Raw genomic sequence first — 20929 nt, 5'->3', positions numbered from 1 at the left:
GAAAGATTAGAGGACCAAGGCCCTGTCACTGCAGCACCGAGACTTGGCTACTCCTTGCCTCATCTGCAGAAATCCACTCGCTTCCAAACCACAGGTCATTCCCAAGTCACCAACACTTTCAGCACTAGTGGTAAAGTCCATGGCAGAGGGAGCAAAACTAGCAAAAGAGCATCGTTACAAACAGCTTGACAAAGCATTAAGTCCATACATACACAAAAAACCCACATACATTTTACTTTACGCATATGTTCAAGTCAAACTGAAGTCAACTGGATTCAGTTGTACACTTAAAAGCTTTGCTAAATACAGTTTAATCCAACTTGTGCTTGGCTACATCAGAGCTTTGATAAAAGGTTTAAGTACTCAGTGGGCATTCAATCACAGAATCATTACTACCTCTGAAAACTAAACCAATCTTTTGACACAGACTTCAGATGCTGTTTCTACTAACTCTGCCAAAACTTCCACCCACTCCAGAAACAGAAAAAAGAGATTATTAAGGAGACGGTCTTCTAAACAGACTTCAGATGCTGTTTCTACCAATTCTGTCAAAACTTCCACCCACTCCAGAAACAGAAAAAAGACAGAGATTATTAAAGAGACAGTCTTCTAAGCCTTCTTGCTTATACTTAGGGCAACACTGGGAAAAGCAAGAATAAACTTGGTTAAAAATTCTTCTTAGTAACAGAAAGGGTACAAGAATACCAATGCCAAAATACAGCATTTTAATATTGATACTAATATTGTCTTCATTAACCAAAGTATATCCTTCTATTGAAATTGTAGCACCTAATTTATTCAATAAGCTACATATCACTTTATCTCAAATTGCTAAAGTGGTGTCCAGTAGTCCAGTAGTCCCTTTTGTATGAAAATCACACCCAATATTATTCTTAAGATGCAGAGCTTTACAAACTTCATGAAATTCAAGATTAATTTGTATTCAGTGAACCAACTGAGGAGGTAATCTGTTGCTTTCTGACAGTTAATCATAAACATTGAATTTACTCTACATATCTTTTTCAATAGGAAGGCTTCTGGTTAACCCCAGCTACTTAACGAAATGAAATTGTACTCATACTTACAAAAGGATAATATTAAAGTTTTTCAATTAAGTTAAAGGGGAGGGGAAGGCATAAGTAAAGCTTAGCCTGTCATGCCTATGAAGGCAAAAAGAACTGGAGGCATATAAATACAGATGGGCACCAGATTCTGGAGCAGTTGTCTCCAAATACAACAGGTAACCACAGGCAGGCAGCAAGAGCACAGAAAGTGGTATCCAAGCAGCACCACTATTTGTTTTTCAAACTAAAAACAGCGAAACAGAGCCTGCTGAGTTATTAGAAATCTTGATGCTTCACTGATCCAGTGGCCCAGAATTTCTGGAAGTCTCTACTTTGAGAATACCACCAACCGCTATTTATTTTCCTACACATAACAACAGTGCTCTGAGAAAGAGATGAAAACATCAGCTTATAAAACACATGCTTCCTAAGAACATCTCTTCAAAATATACTGCCAAAGGTGTTTGATATCAGATTTCTGGTGCTACAAACGAGTGAACATGGCTAGACATTACTTTATGCTCTACAGAACATCTGCATTAACCATTACCTTATAGCACCATTAAAAAGCAAAAACTGTAAAAGCAAATTAAGTACAGTATGGGCCTTCGCATTTAACTATAAGTTTAAAAAAAATAATTTTCAGTCATTAAGGGGTTTTTTTGCATACACACAATCTCAGTGTCTACTGCTGTATCCACCGTGAGTACCTTCAGCTTAGGGGTAACTTCCTGAACACGTAACTTTCACTAATTCCAACTTAAAATGCCTCACACACTTTTCCAAGTTTGACTAAGTGGTATTAAGTTTGTTTTTAAACATTTAAAGATGTTTCAGATAACAGCGCATTTTCAGTTTAGAGTATATTCTGTAAGGGGCGGGGAGAAATCACAGCTTAGTTTAACTTTTTTTACCCACTTTTTTTGACCTAAGTGAAATGGCAGCTATCTGATCTTTGTGGAAAGGAAATAGGAAATACATTTTTCTGAAGCACTGATTTCAATATGCTCTTGTTCTCTCAGCCACAAAATTCTTGGATAAGGTCATCTTTCATCTTCAATTATTTACAACAAAAATTACTGGCAACTATCACACATGCTGTATTTTAAAGACTCCATCCCTTCAAACTCCTCTCCTTCAAAAGCAGCCTTGAATTCTTTGTTAAAAGACATCCTACTCAACACTTTTCTTCTAGAACTTCGCTTTGTGATAACCTTTACAAAAATTTTATGTTTTTTAAACAAAATATTCTATTTTATAAAGTAGAAACAATTAGCTTCATAAAAGCACCCAAACTACAATTTGCATGTTACCTGTTTCAACATTCAATAATTCTGGCAATTACTGTGTAATACCTGCATATTGAAGTTGATTACTCCCAAACTCTTATCTTCATCATTAGGGTACATTTGTTAAATGTTTATATTCAAATACACAAAATATTTACCACGTGGTCACAGAAACCAAACATCCTTGACTTACCACTTACGATCATTGTACATCCTATTAATTCTATCCCACTCTGCATTCAGCTGGGTTAGTGCGTCTCCTATTTGTATTGCCTCAGGTCCAGATGCTTCTAATATAACATCAGGCTGCTTCTCATGTATGACTGCAATTTGATCCCCAAGTTTATCCAAAGTATCTTTTATGTTCTGCAAGCACAGTAACAACACAAGTCAACACCAGCAGGAAATTAAAATATATACATATATATATTTAAAAAAGACCAAAAAGCAATCTCTTCAAAACACTGGGCCAAGAAAGTCAGTATCTACAGTAAGACCATGACCATCAACACCAGCAGTTTACAGATAAAAATCACTTTTAGCAACTGAATAGTCCATCACACCTTTTTAAGCATGTGTCCTTCTCAGTTTTTTTATCAAGAGGATTAAATATTTTACATATCCAATCCATTCCTGAGGTAGAGGGGCATACCATACTTCTCAAAATAGCAATATCTTCATTATTAAACAAATCTGCCTGTGTCCTGAAGACACTGTATATACTCCTTCCTCATGCAAAAAATTAGTCACAAAACATGACTATTGTTATTCACATAACCTTCCATATTCACAGAACTGCAAAAGCATAAGCTACATGAGAGTTTTAGATTTAAATCACAAAGTTAAAGCAACCTATCTCAAATATCAATGAACTCTGGTGTGAAAATACCTTTAAGTCAGATGCTGTTGTAAGACTGTCTTGGTATTCAGAGTACAAACAGCCCACGCAAACAGTGGAATTTGCTTACATTTTTAATTTAAAGCAGTAACACTTCTAAAAATTCTATGCTCTGCTATTTGCTTCTTCTGAAAACAGCCTTACAACATACCAAGATTTCAAAATCAGATGAAAGACTTGCACCAAAATGAAGGATTTTAAACCCATCTTAACATATACATTCTTAGTTGTACTTAAGGCAGCACAGAAGCAGAGTAAACAGAGACAAGAGAACCTCATCAACAAACAGAAGTCACCCACTTCGTCAAAGGTTGGCATCATTCCCCTGTTTTTGAAAACTCCACCAAAAAAACAAATATGAGAAGTGAAAGCATGTACACAGCATAAAGAAAAGGTCAGAAAAGTGGACTGAAACTCTGAAAAGCTTTAAAGGACCTGTATAACAGCTGCAGAAACAGCCGATCTCGCTCTAGGCGAGAGGCAAAGCCTGACTACCTCAAATAAGGACACATGGACCACGCTATGCTTCCCAGTCCAGAGGTACACCTACACTGCACCACACCATGTGCAATTCCCAGCTCCAATGGATGTTTGCTGTGGGAATCTCTGGATCATGCTCCTTTGCACGCTCAAAATTGACCAGGACTCAGATTTCTACACACTTCACTCACATTTGACTGCAGGATTCAGTATTTTCAAACATACTTTCTTCATCCCCTTTTGAAGAAGGGCAAATACTTAACTACTTCCTCATCATTAACCACACAGGTAAATCCACTGGCTGACAATGAGGAGAAGAGCTTAAAATTGAGCAGATATAGATGCTTTGCTAATCAAAACAAGTATCACTGTCTTGTGGCCTCATATATAGCTTCATACAAAAGTCAAGAATCTCCCTTTCTCCCCCTTCCCATGTGAGCAGTTGTTTTCACATGACATGGAGAACAGCAGCTGCATTAAGGAGACCAAGGAGGAAGATCAGAAGATTTGCTTTAGCATTTCTCTACATGTTACAGACACTACAGGATGAAAAACACAACAGTTCCTCCAACCAAAGAAGTCAAAGCCTTCTCCACCAACTTCCTACTCAGCTTTCATGTTGCTTCACTTTGTATCTAGATTCTGCATAAAAGCAAAATTAGGCACAAAACTGTCTCATTATTTAATCTTCAGTGCACATTGAGCCAGTATATACCGACCAAAAAACCAAATACAGCTATACAGTTGCTATGGTGGTCTTTTTTTAGTCCTTCGTCCCATTCTTCCCTCTGAATATAATATATTTAGGCATGCAGTACCTTCAGTGCATCTTCCTGAGATGAAAAATCCTCATAGATGCCAGTATTTAGCTCTGGTGCATTCAGCAGCAGTTCAACATCAGCCATGGCCAGCAAGACTTTGTTGATTTCAACCAGATATTCAGCAGAAAAAGGCAAGGACCTAACCCCTGCAGCAAAGTGGCCTTTTAACCTCGGCTGGACAGGGATTGCCTAAAAACATGAAAGTTCATTTTACATTTCAAATTATGAGAAATTTTATGAAAAAATCCTAAATCAGTAGACTATATTATGTACTTCTCTACATTAAAAGACAAAACAAAGGCCTTTCTAGCAAAGCTACATAAATTCAGAAAGCTGTAAGTCCTGCAGAAATCTGTTTCTAGATTTATAAAAAAAGTCAGAAAATAGTAGATATCATGCTTTACAATGACTCTGTATTATTCTCTATTAAAACTCCGGAGAGTGGGAAGGGCACTACCATTTCTCTCGCCTTGATCCTTACCTTTTCCAGAAATTACACTTCTTGATTGAGCCTGTATCTAGTTGTTATTACAGCCCAGTCAGCTTCCTTCATCATCAAGGACTCCCAAAAAGTTACCAATTTACTGAAGGAGACTTTTTTTTCCTCTCCACATTCTTTTCAATAAGCACCCCTACCCAGATTTCCCAGACGTTTTAAAAATAGTGCTCCACCAGTACCACAATATGCTTTTTTGCAGCAATAAGAGACACTAACTCCTCAAGAGGTTGGCAATTGTTATCCGCTCTGGCTGTAAGACAAGGCTATCGAGCCAAGTTCCATGTTTGCAGATAAGAAAGCAAGAACAGTAATTTAATGCAGCATTTTCTTAGATCATAAATATGGCCTGGATCAGAAGCATTAGGAAGCCAGCTGCAAGAAGCTATACTCTGCTGTCCCTGGCAAAGGTAGCACAGGCAGGTGAAGCAGATACTCTGAAGACTGAAAGCAGTTTTTTGCTGAAAAGGTTTCTTGTCTAACAGGATTCTATTACTATCTCTGAAAACAGACCAGTTCTTTTAAATCAGCAATAAAGAAGTAAACCCACCTCCAAATACTGAAGAATTCAGGCAACTTCTAAGCCACCATCCTGTTCTCAGGGAATTTGAGTCAAGAGAGACAGAGGTAGAAGCATTCAACTGTATGATTTACTAACAGCTGAGAATACACTTAAGAGTGCAAAGAACAAATGTTCACAGTGATTTCAGCCAGTGAATTTTACTTTTCAATTAGTCTGGGCTGGGTGCACACATACAAATTGCTAGCACAGCTGACAACCAGTAAACATTAAGCCCCACTAACAAAGTTGTTTGCAAACACCTGTATCTTCCTCCTCCACATGTTTCTGAGCATTTCAAATATGTCACTCAAATTAACTGGAATATAACATATGCAGCATGTATAGTTCAAAAGAAAATAGGACTGCAGCAGAAAAAGTATGTTCATATTCACCATTCAGGAGTTGTTCTTATGCACTGAAAACTCCTAAGGATTTTATTTGGTTTGTGTTGGTTTGGGTTTGTTTTGTTTTTTAAATTAGACAGTCATCCCTGTATTGAAACTGGGAAGACAGTTGTATTCCACAAGACCTTTACCACCAAACATGGTATGCTTTCGGTCATTCACTGTGCAAATAAATAGGCTGTACAGGCACGTAAGCAGAAACTGAGTCTACTGAAAACAAGTATTACAGACAAGCATCATAAAATACTCAGCATTGCTTTTGATGCAGCAACAGCAGAGCAAGCAAGCACCACAGTAAAAACCACAAACTACTCCATATGCTTTAGTCACAAATCCAGCATCTTGGCCCCTGATGCTCCCCCCAAACACATTTTCTTGAGGTGCTGTATGCATTCCATCCATAATATATGTGTATATACTCCATCACTGAAATTTGGAGCAAAAGCCAAAGGCTCAGACAGTGGTATGATTTCCTGTGGAAGAAGAGGCTCCAGCTTCAAAGAGATCAGACAAATCTTGTGCAACTCGAAAGTATCTGTTCCCCAGCAATGTGGAATAAGCCTGGGTTTGAACAAGCACCAGGATGCCTGCTGCAGCACAGCTGCCTGAAACATCTTCACAAGGTGTTTTCTCTAACTCTCCATCATCCCACAAGTCCCATTCTCACACAGGCAACAGTCCAGAATCTGGATTTCAACCAAATTAAAAGGTCACTGGACTTCATTATCTTTCTACTTCAGACACATTGCTTTATCTCCCATTAGAAAAAAAAAAACTTGCACACGATTTAAAACAGCATCTGTTGGTATGCAGCAAACTTATTTTCCACTTGTTGCCAACACTGACATATACTGAAATTTTCTGCTTCCCCAGCAGCACCACCCTGGGCCAGTTTGCTGCTCTTCTGCAAAGCAGTGAATTCCTCCTGGTGCTGTTCCTGCAGAGCACATCTTGTTACTAATCTCCTCCAGCTGCCTCCCATCACCATGATGATGTTTCCTCTCTTCACAACCCTCCTTCTCAAAGATGAACATATGTAAGTGTTATAAACACAAGTGCTTTACTATAGCTGAGGTTTAATTGTTCATTTGTTCTCTACCTTGCACTGCAGACTGGCAGCTTCTAAAACGCAGCATAAAGTCCTGAGAAATGGAAGAACAGAAGTATGACAACTGCCTCGTGCAAATCAAACATCTAAATGTCACAGAAGCTGTTTTTTAGGGTGGGTTTTTTAATTAAAAAAAGGCAAATTCTTTTTTTAAGCACCCACAAATAAAAAGTTAATCAAAGGTCATTTAGGAGGAGATCTGACTGGACTTAATAGCCCTTTTCTACTTTAATTTCAGCATTGACAGAGCACATTTATTAAATTTGGTCTCTTTAAATACTAGGAAAAAATGGACTGAGGAAAAGAGAGGAATACTCAGTTACTGGTGCACAATCTATAAATAAGGCCTCTCAATGAGAGTTGCTAAAAATAATTTTAATTCCATGGTCAAATAAAAATTTGCTTCCTCCTATACTTAGCATCCAGCTTGACCTATAAGTCAGAATTTGGTTTCAATTTTTTTTCCCTTTTCCCCTTTTACACAAAATCTACCAAAGATTCAACTCAAGGAAATATTCTGACTTGCTTCCAAGTAGATTTTTGGAAAATACTGCCAAGAAATTCACATAAAATTAAATAATTTACCTTGCATGTTTAACTACATAAACATTTAAACCTAAAGTCTTTACCCTAATTTGAGACCACCACACATTTATTGCATTTCCAAATAAATACCATTTTGATTAGAAATGCTCACTTTTTAACCATTCTTTGCCCCTTCTCTCTCACACTCAAAATATTTTATAGCCAGCTTTCTAGGAAAAGGTTTTCCAAAACTAAAATCTCACATCCATTTTATTTGTTCTTCTGGGTTCATTAATGCAGTCAGTAAACAACATATTTGTGGGCAATGTAGCTAATGGTTCATATCTGAGTAACCCAGAACCTTCTCCCTAAAAAAAGCACAATTGGCCAATAAACATGTTTTCTTTATTACAGGAATAATACTTCAAGAGCCTTCAAGATGGTCTATTTTTCAGTTTATAGGAAAGAACGTACTGTGCGTGCAAGAGCAATTTCACTTACTATCTGCAAAATTATCATTTTCACTTGAAAACAGTTTGCTAAAACCTAGAAAAATCTCTCAGGAACTTTAGTCAAGTCATTACTTCTGCAATTGAAGGTTTAATTTTTCCTTCCCCTCATTCCAATCCAAGCCAGAATAGAGTAATTTAAAGAAATACTAAAGCAAGGTTAGAAATGAAGGAGCTCAAGGAGATAGAAATTTCTGATGCAGGCTTTTCTAGCTAATGGGTTTGTGACAAAACAAGGGTTATTCAGAAGTACATGCTATGCAGAAGGGTTACCAACATTTTTAGAGACACTTAACTCCATAATCCCTAGAAGCATACACAATGAGAAATATTTATGATCCACCTACTTCCAGCAAATCAATATAGAGATATATATGACCTTCAAGCACCATAAGTAAGTCCTCTCCTCCACACTCATTTACAAAAACATAAATAATGTACCACATAAAATGTCAATTGTAGTCTACTCCCCAGCTTGGTGGCCAAAATCTTCCTTTCCCTCCCTGTTTGTTCATTTCAGACACTAGTTTCTCTTCCTCTGCTCACTGCACCTTCCATACATCAAGGTGAGGGGTTGAGCCAGCTGTGCACCAGTGGGTCAAGAATTCATTTAGTGCTTCTCAGTCCTGAGCTGAGCAAAAGCACTGCAATATACTATTTGGTAGTTTGGGGGCCCTGTGGATGCATCCAGAGTTTCCCTTTCCCCACCTTCATCAGACATCCTTACCGACTAAAGAAGGGGGAGGGAGGGTGTTCAAGCACAGAATATGTGGTAAAAATTGGGGAGGGGCAGTTTCTGTTGCAGAATTGTAGCATTAGGGTCCACCCCTGGTGCTGAGAATAAGACAAGACTGGTGGCTCCAAGAAAATTCTGGAGCAACTGTGTTCATCTAAAATGATGATGATATTTAGGAACATCTTCTCCCTTTAGAAATAGTATGGTGCCATACCATTTTTGGTGTTCAAGATCAAATAGTAAAGCAGGTGAAAGAACAAGCTATCAAAGTAAAATAAGGTCACTTGGGACAGGCTGGCTTACCACTCAAATATCAGAAAGACAGAGGCACAGGCACATGAAACAACAGCAGCAGTTTCTGAGTTTCACTCTAACAATGAAAACCACTGTGGTCCCTTTCTGAAAGCCTAGCTCACTCAGCCAGACTAGAAACTACATCTGGAAGTACAAAGATATTTTTTACACAGCTTGACTAATTCTGAGCAAAGACAACATTTCCTCATCTATTTTAATTGCTATAGTAATCCATATTTACATTCAGCACCCAGATACCAAGATGCAGTAATCCAGGAACGGATCCAGCAGTGCCAGGGATCAGCTGTAGTATATCCCTGAAGAAATAGGCTTTATAGAAGGCAAAAGATCTTCCTTAGAGAAGACCAGTCAACCTGCAGTAAGACCAACAGTGACCAGGAAGACCAGTCTGCAGCACAGCTAGACTGCTCCCAGTAGCAAAGAACCATCCAAGCGCACCTTTTGTCCTTTTCAGTCTGGTAATTGATTCACTCAAAGCAGCTGATGGTCAAACAGAAAACTCAATCACATTGTTTTACTTTAAATGTGTATGGATCCCCATTTCCTTCAAACAAATTCCCTGGCATCAGTCAGGTCCCAAGGTGCTCATGTGCAAGTACCACAGTACACCGAAATGACTGCTGGGGACCCAACAGAGGTCAGTTGTTGTTGGACAGTTAAACAGATCCCGGGGCCATCTTTGCTCCTCAGATCTGTGTGGGAGGCTTATAATTTGAAAAAGTCTCTCTAACAAGAAGCAGGTTTAAGAGGTTTGCTTTCACAGCTGACACTGAATAGCCTGGCTGACCAAGAAAAGCAGACCATCTGCCACAGGTCTACAGCTATCACGTAGCTGAAGCCACACCACGCTACAGCTGTGAATGAAGACGATTTTGTGCTGTGAGTTTCACAGGGAACCAGAGCATTTTACCCCTACCCTTAACTGGTGCTGGGTTAAAAGGTTACAGAGCAGTCAAAACCAGATTGATTGATTTTAATTATGAAGCTTCATATGCAGAAACTACTTGACAGATTGCCTAGCCCCCAAGCTTGTCCAAGAAATTACTGTTTCACAAGGTTCCTCACTGTTATTGCCTAAAATATTAGCGTAATTACAATGTAGCCAAAGTGTTTTGAAGAATGAAAAAGAGAAGTAACAAAATAAATTTTTAAAAACCCAAAACACAAAACCAAAGTGCAACAAAACTACAAAAAAGAACACTGAAAGTATCTGTACCCTCAACAATTAAGACATACAGTTTTCTGGGCAGTAAATTTTATCAGACCCTGACATCCTATTAAATCAGTTGTAAAATTGTTTGCCAAGACCCATGCACACACACATTATCACACATAACTCTTCTCATCAGAAGTACTTCAAATTTTGTCATTTTTATTAATCTTTACTGTGTACAGTAATATCAATCACGAGGGTAGTTAGCACTCCCTAAGCACTTGAGACAGGGAAAGGCAGCATCAGAGTACTTACAATATCCTGTCCACAGGATGCAGAGGCACTGAATTTAAGCCTCAAACAAGGCTTTTATCATACCTGCACCAACCAGACATTTAATCAGGCTGTTTGAGCCAGGGTATCAAAAAGAGCTAAACATAATCCTCATGAGCAAGACTGGCAAGTGAAACTGTTCTGAGTTGACCACACTACCCAGATCATGCTCTAAGACTTGGGTCTGACGAATGACGTATTTTGGACCCACAAACGTAGAAATTCCAAAGTGGTATATGCAGATAGTTTCACAATGAAAAATGAATGCCATCATTTTGAAAATACTTCTTTCCAAAAAGGTATCAAAAGAACAGCCATAAAACTTTAAAATATATCTCTAAAGCTCATGCATGGCATTCACCCTGCTCTAAGAAAAAAAAAAAGTCTCGTTCACCTGTAGTTTTTGTTCATCTTCCACATCTTGCAGCCCTGACAGACGGTGCTCAGCCTCATCCAGCCACTTCATTAGACTGTCATGTTCCTTCTTATACTGGGAAAACACTGGAGAGAGTTCCACCACCTGCCTCCTTTGAAATGACCTGCACTCCTACAATCCAGTGTATCAGGAAAATACAGTATAAGAGGGAAGTAATGAACAAAACAGGTCTTATTGATTTGAAAAACAAAAACACGTAAGGGATTCAGTTGAAGAAGCAAATTCCAAAATACACAATAGTAGCCATTTATTTAAAATAGCTATATTCTATTCCTCTACACAGACATGTAATCAAAGTCAGCCTGAGGGTCTTCCCCTGCCTTTGAGCTACACCTCACCTTTTCAACTCTAATATGATTCAAATACGTGAGATAAAAGAAGTATATAAGAATACAGCTCCTCTCTGTTCTACACAAACACATTTTTTAATATGGCACATCTATGAAAGCATCACAACATACTAGAGTCCACAATTGCTGATAATACTCTTCCTCTATAGGAAGCTAGAGGAATTCAGGAGCAGGCTCATTCACAAAAACCTCTTCAGCTGAGAACTCAGATACATGTACACAAACATATTCACTATGGTGGTGGAGACAAACCTCTTCTGGAGGGCTAAAGACAAGTGAAGCAAATGCTCAACATACATACACAGTGGTCCTCTGTGAAGCTGTGAAAAGGACTTTAAAAATCAAAACCTCTCTCCCCAAAACTTTGGAATAACAAAATTCATATTTTGGAATTGCAAAGATTCAGAGAGTCAGATTGCATGTATGTTTTTTTTCAGAATCTTATACACTAAAAAAAGTTATAACCAGGCCGTAAGTGGGATACCAAAAGGAAGACTGCACAAATGAGCTTTAACTATAGTAACTATCATAATCATACCTGTACACTGTTGTACTTTTTCTGCAGAAGCAACAGCTGTATGCGGATCTTCTCTCTTTTATGGTCCTCCATTGGCTGCTGTAACAACTGCCCTCCTCTCTGTAAAACTTCTTCAATCTGAGCTCTTTCTTGATCCAGCTAAAATTACACAAGTCTGTATTATCTACAGAAAGCTCAGCTACGTTTTCCAAAATGAATTTATTACCTATTCAGATATTAATAGCAATCATAGAATGGTTTAGAAGGGACCTTAAAGACCATCGAGTTCCACCTGCCACACTGCCATGGGCAGGGACACCTCCCACTAGCCCAGGTTGCTCAAAGCCTCATCCAGCCTGGCCTTGAACCCCTCCAGGGATGGGGCATCCACAGCTTCCCTGGGCAACCTGTTCCAGTGCCTCACCACCCTCACAGTGAAGAACGTCTTCCTATTATCTAATCTAAGTCTACCCTCTTTCAGCTTAAAGCCATTACTCCTCATCCTATCACTGTGCTCCCTGATGAAGAGTCCCTCCTCATCTCTCCTGTAGCCCCCTTCAGGTACTAGAAGGCTGCTATAAGGTCTCCTCGGAGCCTTCTCATTTCCAGGCTGAACAAGCCCAACTCTTCTCAGCCTGTCCTCATATGGGAGGTCCTCCAGCCCTCTGACCATCTTCATGGACTCCTTCTGGACTCACTCCAACAGGTCCATGTCTTTCTTACTTTATCATCCCCAGAGCTGGATGCAGTACTCCAGGTGGGGTCTCACAAGAGCAGAGTAGAGGGGGAGAATCACCTTCAACCTGCTGGTCACACTTCTTTTGATGCATCCCAGGATACAGTTGGCTTTCTGGGCTCCAAGCACACATTTCTGGGTCATGTTGAGCTTCTCATCAACCAGCAAGTCCTCCTCAGGGCTTCTCTCAATCCTTTCTCTGCCCAGCCTGTATTTGTGCTTGGGATTTCCTCAACCCACGTGCAGGACGTTGCACTTGGCCTTGTTGAACTTCATGAGGTTTGCACTGGCCCACCTCTCAAGCCTGTCCAGGTCCCTCTGGATGGCATCCCATTCCCCCAGTGTGTCCCCCACACCACCCAGCTTGGTGTCGTCAGCAATCTTGCTGTCAGTGCACTCAATCCCACTGTCTATGGCTCTGACAAAGACATTAAACACTCCCAGTACCGACCACTGCAGAATGACAGTAAACTGTTGTTTTACTATCCAAATGTCAGACAAAGAAATTCAACTGGACATTCTCCTCCACAGCTACCAAATCCTAAAATACAACTTGCTCATTCCATAAACTTCATAAAGACATGCCCAGCAGGAAGCTCACTCAATTGAGCCAGCAGTAGGCAGCCACAGCAAGAAGGTGCTCCATTTCTATTGTAAACATTCCTTGACAATAATAAGCAAGCTCTGAGCAGAACAGCAAGAAAATGAAAACATAATACATATAAAAACTGCACAAAGGGAAGTATATGTTCTGGAACAACAGGGACTTTCATAGAGGTTTTTTGGAAATTGTTTTCTGTAGTATACATGCCATTTTCCATAGACTTATATATTCAGCTTTCCAGCTCAGTATATAATATTTCATGTGCTTAAAAGGCAGACAGGGTGCCCCAGCAGGACTTTACACAATTTTGTAGACAATAAGATTGTTGCAGACAAGACGTAAACAAAATTATGTCAATTTTATACAGGTAAATAGCAGAGCCTAAATAAAAATCTAGAAAAAGATAAATTATTATTTTTACTTACTATGAACCATACTGCAACACTCTTACTTGCACCTCAAGCATCCGCTGACCTGACCTATGCACTGTGATTCAACATATCATACCAGTTTAAAAAGCAAAAAAAAATACTCAATGCAATAGATTAGAGGCACAAAATTGCCAAACACACAGTAAGAGCCTCAGCTGCATTAAGTAATCATTTCAACATAAGTTCAGACAGAGATGAAGAAAGAAAAAAAGGTTTTGCAACCTATTACTTTTACAGGAAAGATTCCTTATAAACAGCTACTTTGAATAGAAGAGAGAAGCTAAAATGAAAATCAAAATTCACTACCTGAATTATATAAAACCATGATAAAAATATAGACCAATGTATGACCAAAATACAGACTCAATGCACCAGCCAAGAGGCAGCAGCTATGGGAAAAGTATGGGAGAATTGTGCAGTGTTGCCAACAACCTACTAATTCCTTTCATTTTCTACTCCTGTCTTAAAAAGATTTTCTCAGAAAAATTCTCCCTCAAAGTCTGGAGGAATGTAACACGTGGACAAAATAGAAAGGGAGGTAGTCAGTTATTTAATTCTTCCAGTGCTCACAAACCTTTTCATTATCCCCACTCAACTCCAGATGCTTTTCCACAGCTTTTAACATATTCTGTATGTCACACTCAAATTTTTCCAGGTCTGGAAAAGCTACTCTGACTTCACGGGGCTCTGACATGACAGGAAGTCGTTCTTGTCCAACAAGCATCTACAAAGCAAAATAAAACTTTGTTCAAGCTGAAAATTTAGTCTGAGCTGTCACACACAGTTTAATGATTTAAACCAATTCTCCATCAACAGATATACAAGTTTGTAGAACCATCAGATATCAGCATTAAAAAAAATGGCAAGAGTTATGTGATCTAACACAGAGTTAGCTTGGACAGTGTTGATAGGTATTTCCCAACTTGTACCTTAAAACTTCAACCTGAGCATTTTGATCTCAAAATAAACAAAAAAACCTCCAGTCACATTAGATTATGGTGTTGCTCTACAGTTCATATAAATATGTACTGCAACATATACACTTTTCTGAATCTTTATAACACAGTTATTTGTAAATTTTCCCTTGCAACTCAAGTCATCACCTGCTACTCTGGTAAAAAAAAAAGCAGTTGGTCTAAAATCAGTCCATTTTTCACATATAAATACTTAAAAGAGAATCAAAAGTATCGAAGTGCTTTTCTAACACAGAGATCCATCCCCTATTTGCCATGATTTTGACACAGACTTCCCCAAACACGTTCTAGGGCTCGCTCATCCTCACCTTGGCACTTTTGATGTGCTGAGAGACCTTCTCAAAGTTACGGTTCAGTTCTGCCAGTTTGGGTTCAACAAGTTCACGGCATGACACCCCCCGACCATTCATTAGGATGATGGCCTGATCACGCACATTATCCACTCGAAGACTAACATCATCTAATTCAGATGTTAACCGCTAGAAAGGGAAAGAAAATTCAAATGGTTACCCTAAGACAGGAAAAAATATTTTTAAAACACCCGTACAGGTAGCAGACCTAACTTGACTTCATTTAGAATCCAGAACTGGTTCCTTGACAGCAACATTTCCTACCTTCACAGTTTCCTCCTTTTTGCTTGCTGACTTTTTCTCAATCTCATCCAGCAAGGCTTCAGCCTGATACAACCAAGTACTTATGTGGGCAACATTTTCATCAAAAATTTCTAGCTGGCTCTGATGATTCTGGAAGATGATGAAAAAAAGTATTAATGTAAGAAACTTAAAAAATCCACAAAAACAACCAAGACAGAAACAAAACACGCCCACACAAAACGCCCTGCTAAAACCACCACTACGAGTGAGGAGATCAACGGAACAAAGCGTTATGGATATACCTTGGAAAGAAACACTGAAAACTAGATTATACCTTTCACCTTCAATTACTATTTACAGGAATTCAATTTCCATTCTAGACCCGTTGATATTATTGATCCTAATTCATAGAAAGGGAAAAAGAATCACCCTGAATATTTCCCACACATGCAACTTACCAACAAGGTATCACACCAGTCCTCAGTCCAGGTCCGAACTCTGCTCCAGCCAGCATTAAGGACACATAGCTTCTCCTCCAGGGAAGTCTCACTCCCTTCCACCAGAGTCTGGAGTGCAGTGCAGCTTTCTGTGATGCTCTTCAGGTCAGCTTTCCTCCTCTCCAGCTCTCTCAGCACATTCTGAAACAAGATAAGCCATTAATGCTGCACACTGCTCCCAATCACATGGGCAAGGGAGCTGGATTTTTTTACCTTCACAGAAAACAAATAGTATCATAGGATGACCTTCACTTGTGGGGGGGGGGGTTGTAAATCAAATCAAGTAGAATCACTTTCTGTTTATACTCATTCTGTAGATAGTGTTGATATTTTTGAGAGCGTGTGAGCAAGAGCACAATACCTGTAAGTGTGCTGAATAAATTAGCTTGAGACTTTTCTTTTGTTGTTTTATAATATCCTCATAGTTCCTTTTCATCATGTACACAAAGCAAATGCATCACATCACATTATAGGTCCAATTGTAAAAACTTCTTTTCTGCACTGTCAAGCACCACAGTGAACACAGTTTTCAAGCGACGCTTGGGATTTCTCTCTATCTTTTCCTTCTCAAGTACTTTTGCAGTTGGCAACGTTGAGACAAGTGGTAGAACAAGGCTGAACGTCTTTAAGAACCACCACCACTCATTACTGCGTATGTTCAATTCACTTGCTACGTATCACAGATGTCCTATTGTTATATTACTGTTGTTATATGTAGATATGTAAATATATGTATCTTTAGCTCTAATTTTTTTTTCCCCAGTCATCTCTGATTTTAAATAGTGGGTTTTTTAATCTAAAAAAAAAATCATAATCTTTGAAAAAAATGCATAGTGGCATAGAAACTAAGTAATATGTCATGTCTTGAATATCAGTATATGATTTCCATATGGAAGATAGCACCTCTTGCCATACATGATCATCAATGATTGATAAGATCTGGCTACTTAGAAAGCTCTTTGATGTCAGTGTACAGTGGGTTGAAGAATACAGTTAAACACAACTAGTGTCTGGAGTTCCTTGAACATCTTATCTGTGAAATAAATTGTTTTATCATAATTTATAATCTTCAAGACAGAAACAAATACTCAATTTGATACATTTTTATATTGCCTCTAGAAAACCTTAAGATATGAAGGACAACTTTGCATGCAACATAAAGGGCTTTTCCTCCTGCTGGTGCGGTGTAAGTGTGCATGAACTATTTGCAGTGCTTACAAATTACAAATGTATAGTAAGTATATTGAAATAAGTATTTACAAGCTTGTTTGGAAAGAAATCTTAGTGCTACTGACACAGCAGATGTGTAGTGCTAATAATTGCTACTCCTGAGTGAAATGGGCAAGAACAGGTTATAATTAGATGGTTTTTTAATTTTGTAAGCTTTCAAGTTTTAAGATTGTACACAGACCTGTTCCAAAAGTAAAAGGTGACAGAAAACAACTGGAAAAATCAGTATTGATGAACTGTATCAATTGACACTTGCTGCTAACTCCAACTATTATATATACAAGTTTCTACACTGTGAGAAAATAGATACTTTGCTTCAGAATAATTATAATAAATTCACCTGCTTCCATCAAAAGTTCCAATTTATAGAAAAAAGAAAATAAGGAGTTACAGGAGCTTTGTTCTGCAAAGTTACAATTTTAAAGACAAAGCTCTTTCAATGAAAAGTTACAAATCAATATTCCATTAAAAGGGTCAATGAACTTTCAGTTTGTTCTACTAGTAAAATATTTGACCCAGCCCAAAATTATATTTGCTGATAATTAGGAATATTATACTTATGAACTGTGTTGGAGACACAGGAAGTCATTTGGTATTAATAGGTATTGAAGTATGTAGTAATATCTTTAATATTTCACTGACCATTTAAGTTTCAGGCAAGATGCCAGAGCTGAAACAGATCAGACTCCGTAAGGTACTGCATATGATCTACTGAATCTACTCAAGTTTCATGATGCAAGAGATTTAGGAACAAGTTATGGGGATTTAAATTCACAGCCACCTCTACAAAGCATTGCCATCATGTGAAAAATGTATTCTACAGATATTTAGAGCGTGCTTACTTTGGCCCAGGCAATCTCTGAATCTAGATCAGAAAGCAAGCTCTCTGAAGTGGACTTCTGCACAAGCTCAGCCTCAGTGCTAGCTAGCCATTCTGACAAAGAGGCAGCCTCTTTCCTCATTTTGCGTGCCAGCTGAGTTGCTCTTTCAAGGTCTTGTTTTCCTTCTGTTACCTATAAAAAAAGGAAAAAAGAAAACAATTAGATTTTAAAAGATAGCAAAACCAAAAGTGCTAGCCAGCTAAAATATCCACCTATATAAAAAGGAGACAAAGAAACCTGCATACTAACTTATTTATAGCTCATAATCAAGAAATTCACATTTAAACTTTATTATGATCCTTTAACTGAAACTCAAGGGCATGCAGAATCCAGTCAGTCACTCATAGGTAAAATTCAGTTCCTTTTTGTATTTTGATAGACCTGCTAGCAGAAAGCTGTAAAGAAAGATTTCACTGAAAACCTAGTTTGCCCTTGAAAACATTTCAGTAAAGTGAATAGGAAATTTGATGTTTGCTGCAGTTTAATCAATTTTGTTTCTAACTGGCTACACAATTAATCTGGTCAAACCTAACACAGACTTGAGAACAAACCCAACCATAGCAGTCAGAATGAACTGACATTTCAAAACACTTGCCCCCCTCTCAGCTTAGTGCTTGCATGTATTTATTCAAAGTAATATGCTCTTTGAAGGTCTAAAAAAAAAAAAAATCAATTCAGACAAAGTCATAACATTATACTGCAAATAACTTCACCTTTCTACCCTTTCCCAATTTCTTGTCTACATGCTTTCTAAGTTCTAGATGTACAGGTTCCACTAGAACCCACAACTTCATTAATATTCTCCACTTTACAACAATAAAATATTTCCTAAGGCCCATTTCAAGATATTCCAACAATATAATCTGGCTGCTTACCCACAGCTTCATTCACAGAGCACTGAACAGGCATGAGTCCGCTTGGACTTTTGTCTTAATTTAGGCAGGAAAAAATTCCCCTGCTTCCCTCCTGCCCCCTAACATTTTAACTCTTTTTAAACACTTCACTTAGTAATTAAATAGTTCTTTATTCAATAAAATTATTCAAATCAATATCTAATGCAGTGCATGGGAAATACAGGTTTACCTGCATTCTCTATTCCATACTCAGAGCAACCCTTTAGATTGATTACGCTTAGAAACCATCATGACACCTCCGAAAAAATGTTTTACATTGACTCAAACTTCTTATATGACAATATGATAGTAAATTATCTTGTAGGCTGGTTTACAGACAAGTGAAGTTGCAACAGTGCTCAACAACTTTAACAAATAGCAAGCCAGCTTTGCCAGAATGACGAAAGCTCCATGAACCTTCCCTTTTTTAAGGCTACCTCCCCTTTGGGAACACTGTGAGCACAGGGATCTTGCACAACTGCAGGACTGTTATGTGTAATCTTCAATCTCTCAACTGATTGTTCCTGGATGTAGCAACTAGCCTATACAGTATCAGCTTCAGAATCAAACTTAAAACACCATCTGACATCAAAACAACAAGGAAGGGATTTTATACGCAGACAAATGTTCACATGTACATTTGGTTTTCTTACCTGTGCCCCCAAGTCATTGTAAAGAAATTTCAATGCTGTCAATTGTTCATCCATCCCTTTGGGATTATCTGTTTGTTGTTTCTGTACAATTTGCCTTCCTGTCTTGATGACAGTTTCAACCTCCAATTTCACCTCACTGAGGGTCTTATAGAGTTTCTAAAAACACAAATATATTAGAGATCAATTTGTAGTGCAGACTTTCAGACTTTGCTTCATTTAGGAACCTGACTGTCAGATTGCACCTAAACACTGAGCTATGGATTAAGAAGATTTCAAATTCCTGATGTTCCTTATTTTATTCCAGTTTTAATTTTCATACACAAAAAAAGAATTATCACAACAATTTAGCAGTGTTTACTCCATAATATCACCACACCTAGCAAGGCTAACATTGTGATCTGTACTTGACCTTATGCATAGTATTTCTTCAAACACTGAGAACCAAGCAAACTTGCCCCTGGAGTCAAGCTTCTTCATAACACAAGGATGAGCCAGGTAAAGGACTTCATAAAAACTCAGCTGTTCCACCACATCTGTGATCAATAATCCACTGTTTTTATGTCCACATTCTCACATAGAAAATTAGATGGTTTTAGTTATCAATTGTTCTGTTGGTGTTTTGCAAAGAGTTGTAAGAATTCATTGAGGACTTTAAGCAAAATCTCCTCAGGAGAGAGTTTAGGCAAGAAGAATCACACAAGAAAGACATCCCCAAGCACGAGTTAAAAACATTGCATACTTACCATGCACCTGTCCAGATGAGCTTGGATTACATCTGGGTCAGTATCCTTCACATCCAAGACGTGAAGTTCTGCTTTTACACCATCCAACACCCGCTTGCAGTCCAACATGCGTTGTTCAAAATTGGCTGGTTTCTGGAAAAGCTGATACTTTGTAGATACTTCACGGAGTTTTCTCTGTTTTAATTAATATTATATTAAAAGATTGTTTTAAATTAATACCTACACTTCAAAAAATAACTTTTAAAGCACCTTCCCCCACAGATTCTAACTCACATCTTATGCCACCACAACTCAGTACAGATGACAACACTATTTGCCAAGCCAAATTCCATCACCTGTTCCTAGTCTCCACCTGAGGTGCAAGAGAGCTGTAATTCTGTATTATACACTTTCAAAATACCCATTCTACTAAAATACAGAGACTTTGTAACTTTCAGCATTTATCCCATGATACTTACAAACTTTAAACTTCCGTATTCAATTAATCTGCTACTGCTTGTTTCCTGATAAAAGCAGGTCAAAGCATATACTATTTACTTCTGAGGTTCGGTTGACCACACCAAGCAATTTGCAAGCTGACAACATCAGTGTGTAATTGAAGACCAGAAGCTCCTCACATTTAAATTCTTAGTGCAACTCTCATTTTTACCTGCAAAGCATCCAGCTGAGTTCCACCACGAGGAGACCTACATTCAGGA

At 38.3% G+C, this 20929-nt stretch overlaps 1 protein-coding gene across 1 annotated transcript in view; it reads right to left on the bottom strand.

Moving 5' to 3' along the window:
* LOC104471346 (utrophin-like) overlaps positions 1-20929 on the bottom strand; it is a gene marked incomplete at its 3' end in the record, with an annotated part of 44840 nt that overhangs the window by 20490 nt on the left and 3421 nt on the right. Inside the window, 12 exon segments of the mRNA XM_010086662.1 lie at positions 2547-2719; positions 4550-4741; positions 11088-11240; positions 12018-12155; positions 14342-14491; positions 15050-15220; positions 15356-15484; positions 15793-15972; positions 17904-18074; positions 19489-19644; positions 20232-20405; positions 20881-20929. The exon segment at positions 20881-20929 is cut by the window's right edge and continues 29 nt beyond it. Coding sequence (XP_010084964.1) covers positions 2547-2719; positions 4550-4741; positions 11088-11240; positions 12018-12155; positions 14342-14491; positions 15050-15220; positions 15356-15484; positions 15793-15972; positions 17904-18074; positions 19489-19644; positions 20232-20405; positions 20881-20929 — 1836 coding nt within the window.

This window comes from Pterocles gutturalis, unplaced genomic scaffold (assembly GCF_000699245.1).
Source record: "Pterocles gutturalis isolate BGI_N339 unplaced genomic scaffold, ASM69924v1 scaffold13111, whole genome shotgun sequence".
In the NCBI taxonomy this organism is placed as follows: domain Eukaryota; kingdom Metazoa; phylum Chordata; class Aves; order Pterocliformes; family Pteroclidae; genus Pterocles; species Pterocles gutturalis.
The sequence above is the reverse complement of the archived record's forward strand: the minus strand, read 5'-3'. Positions and strand labels throughout refer to the sequence as shown.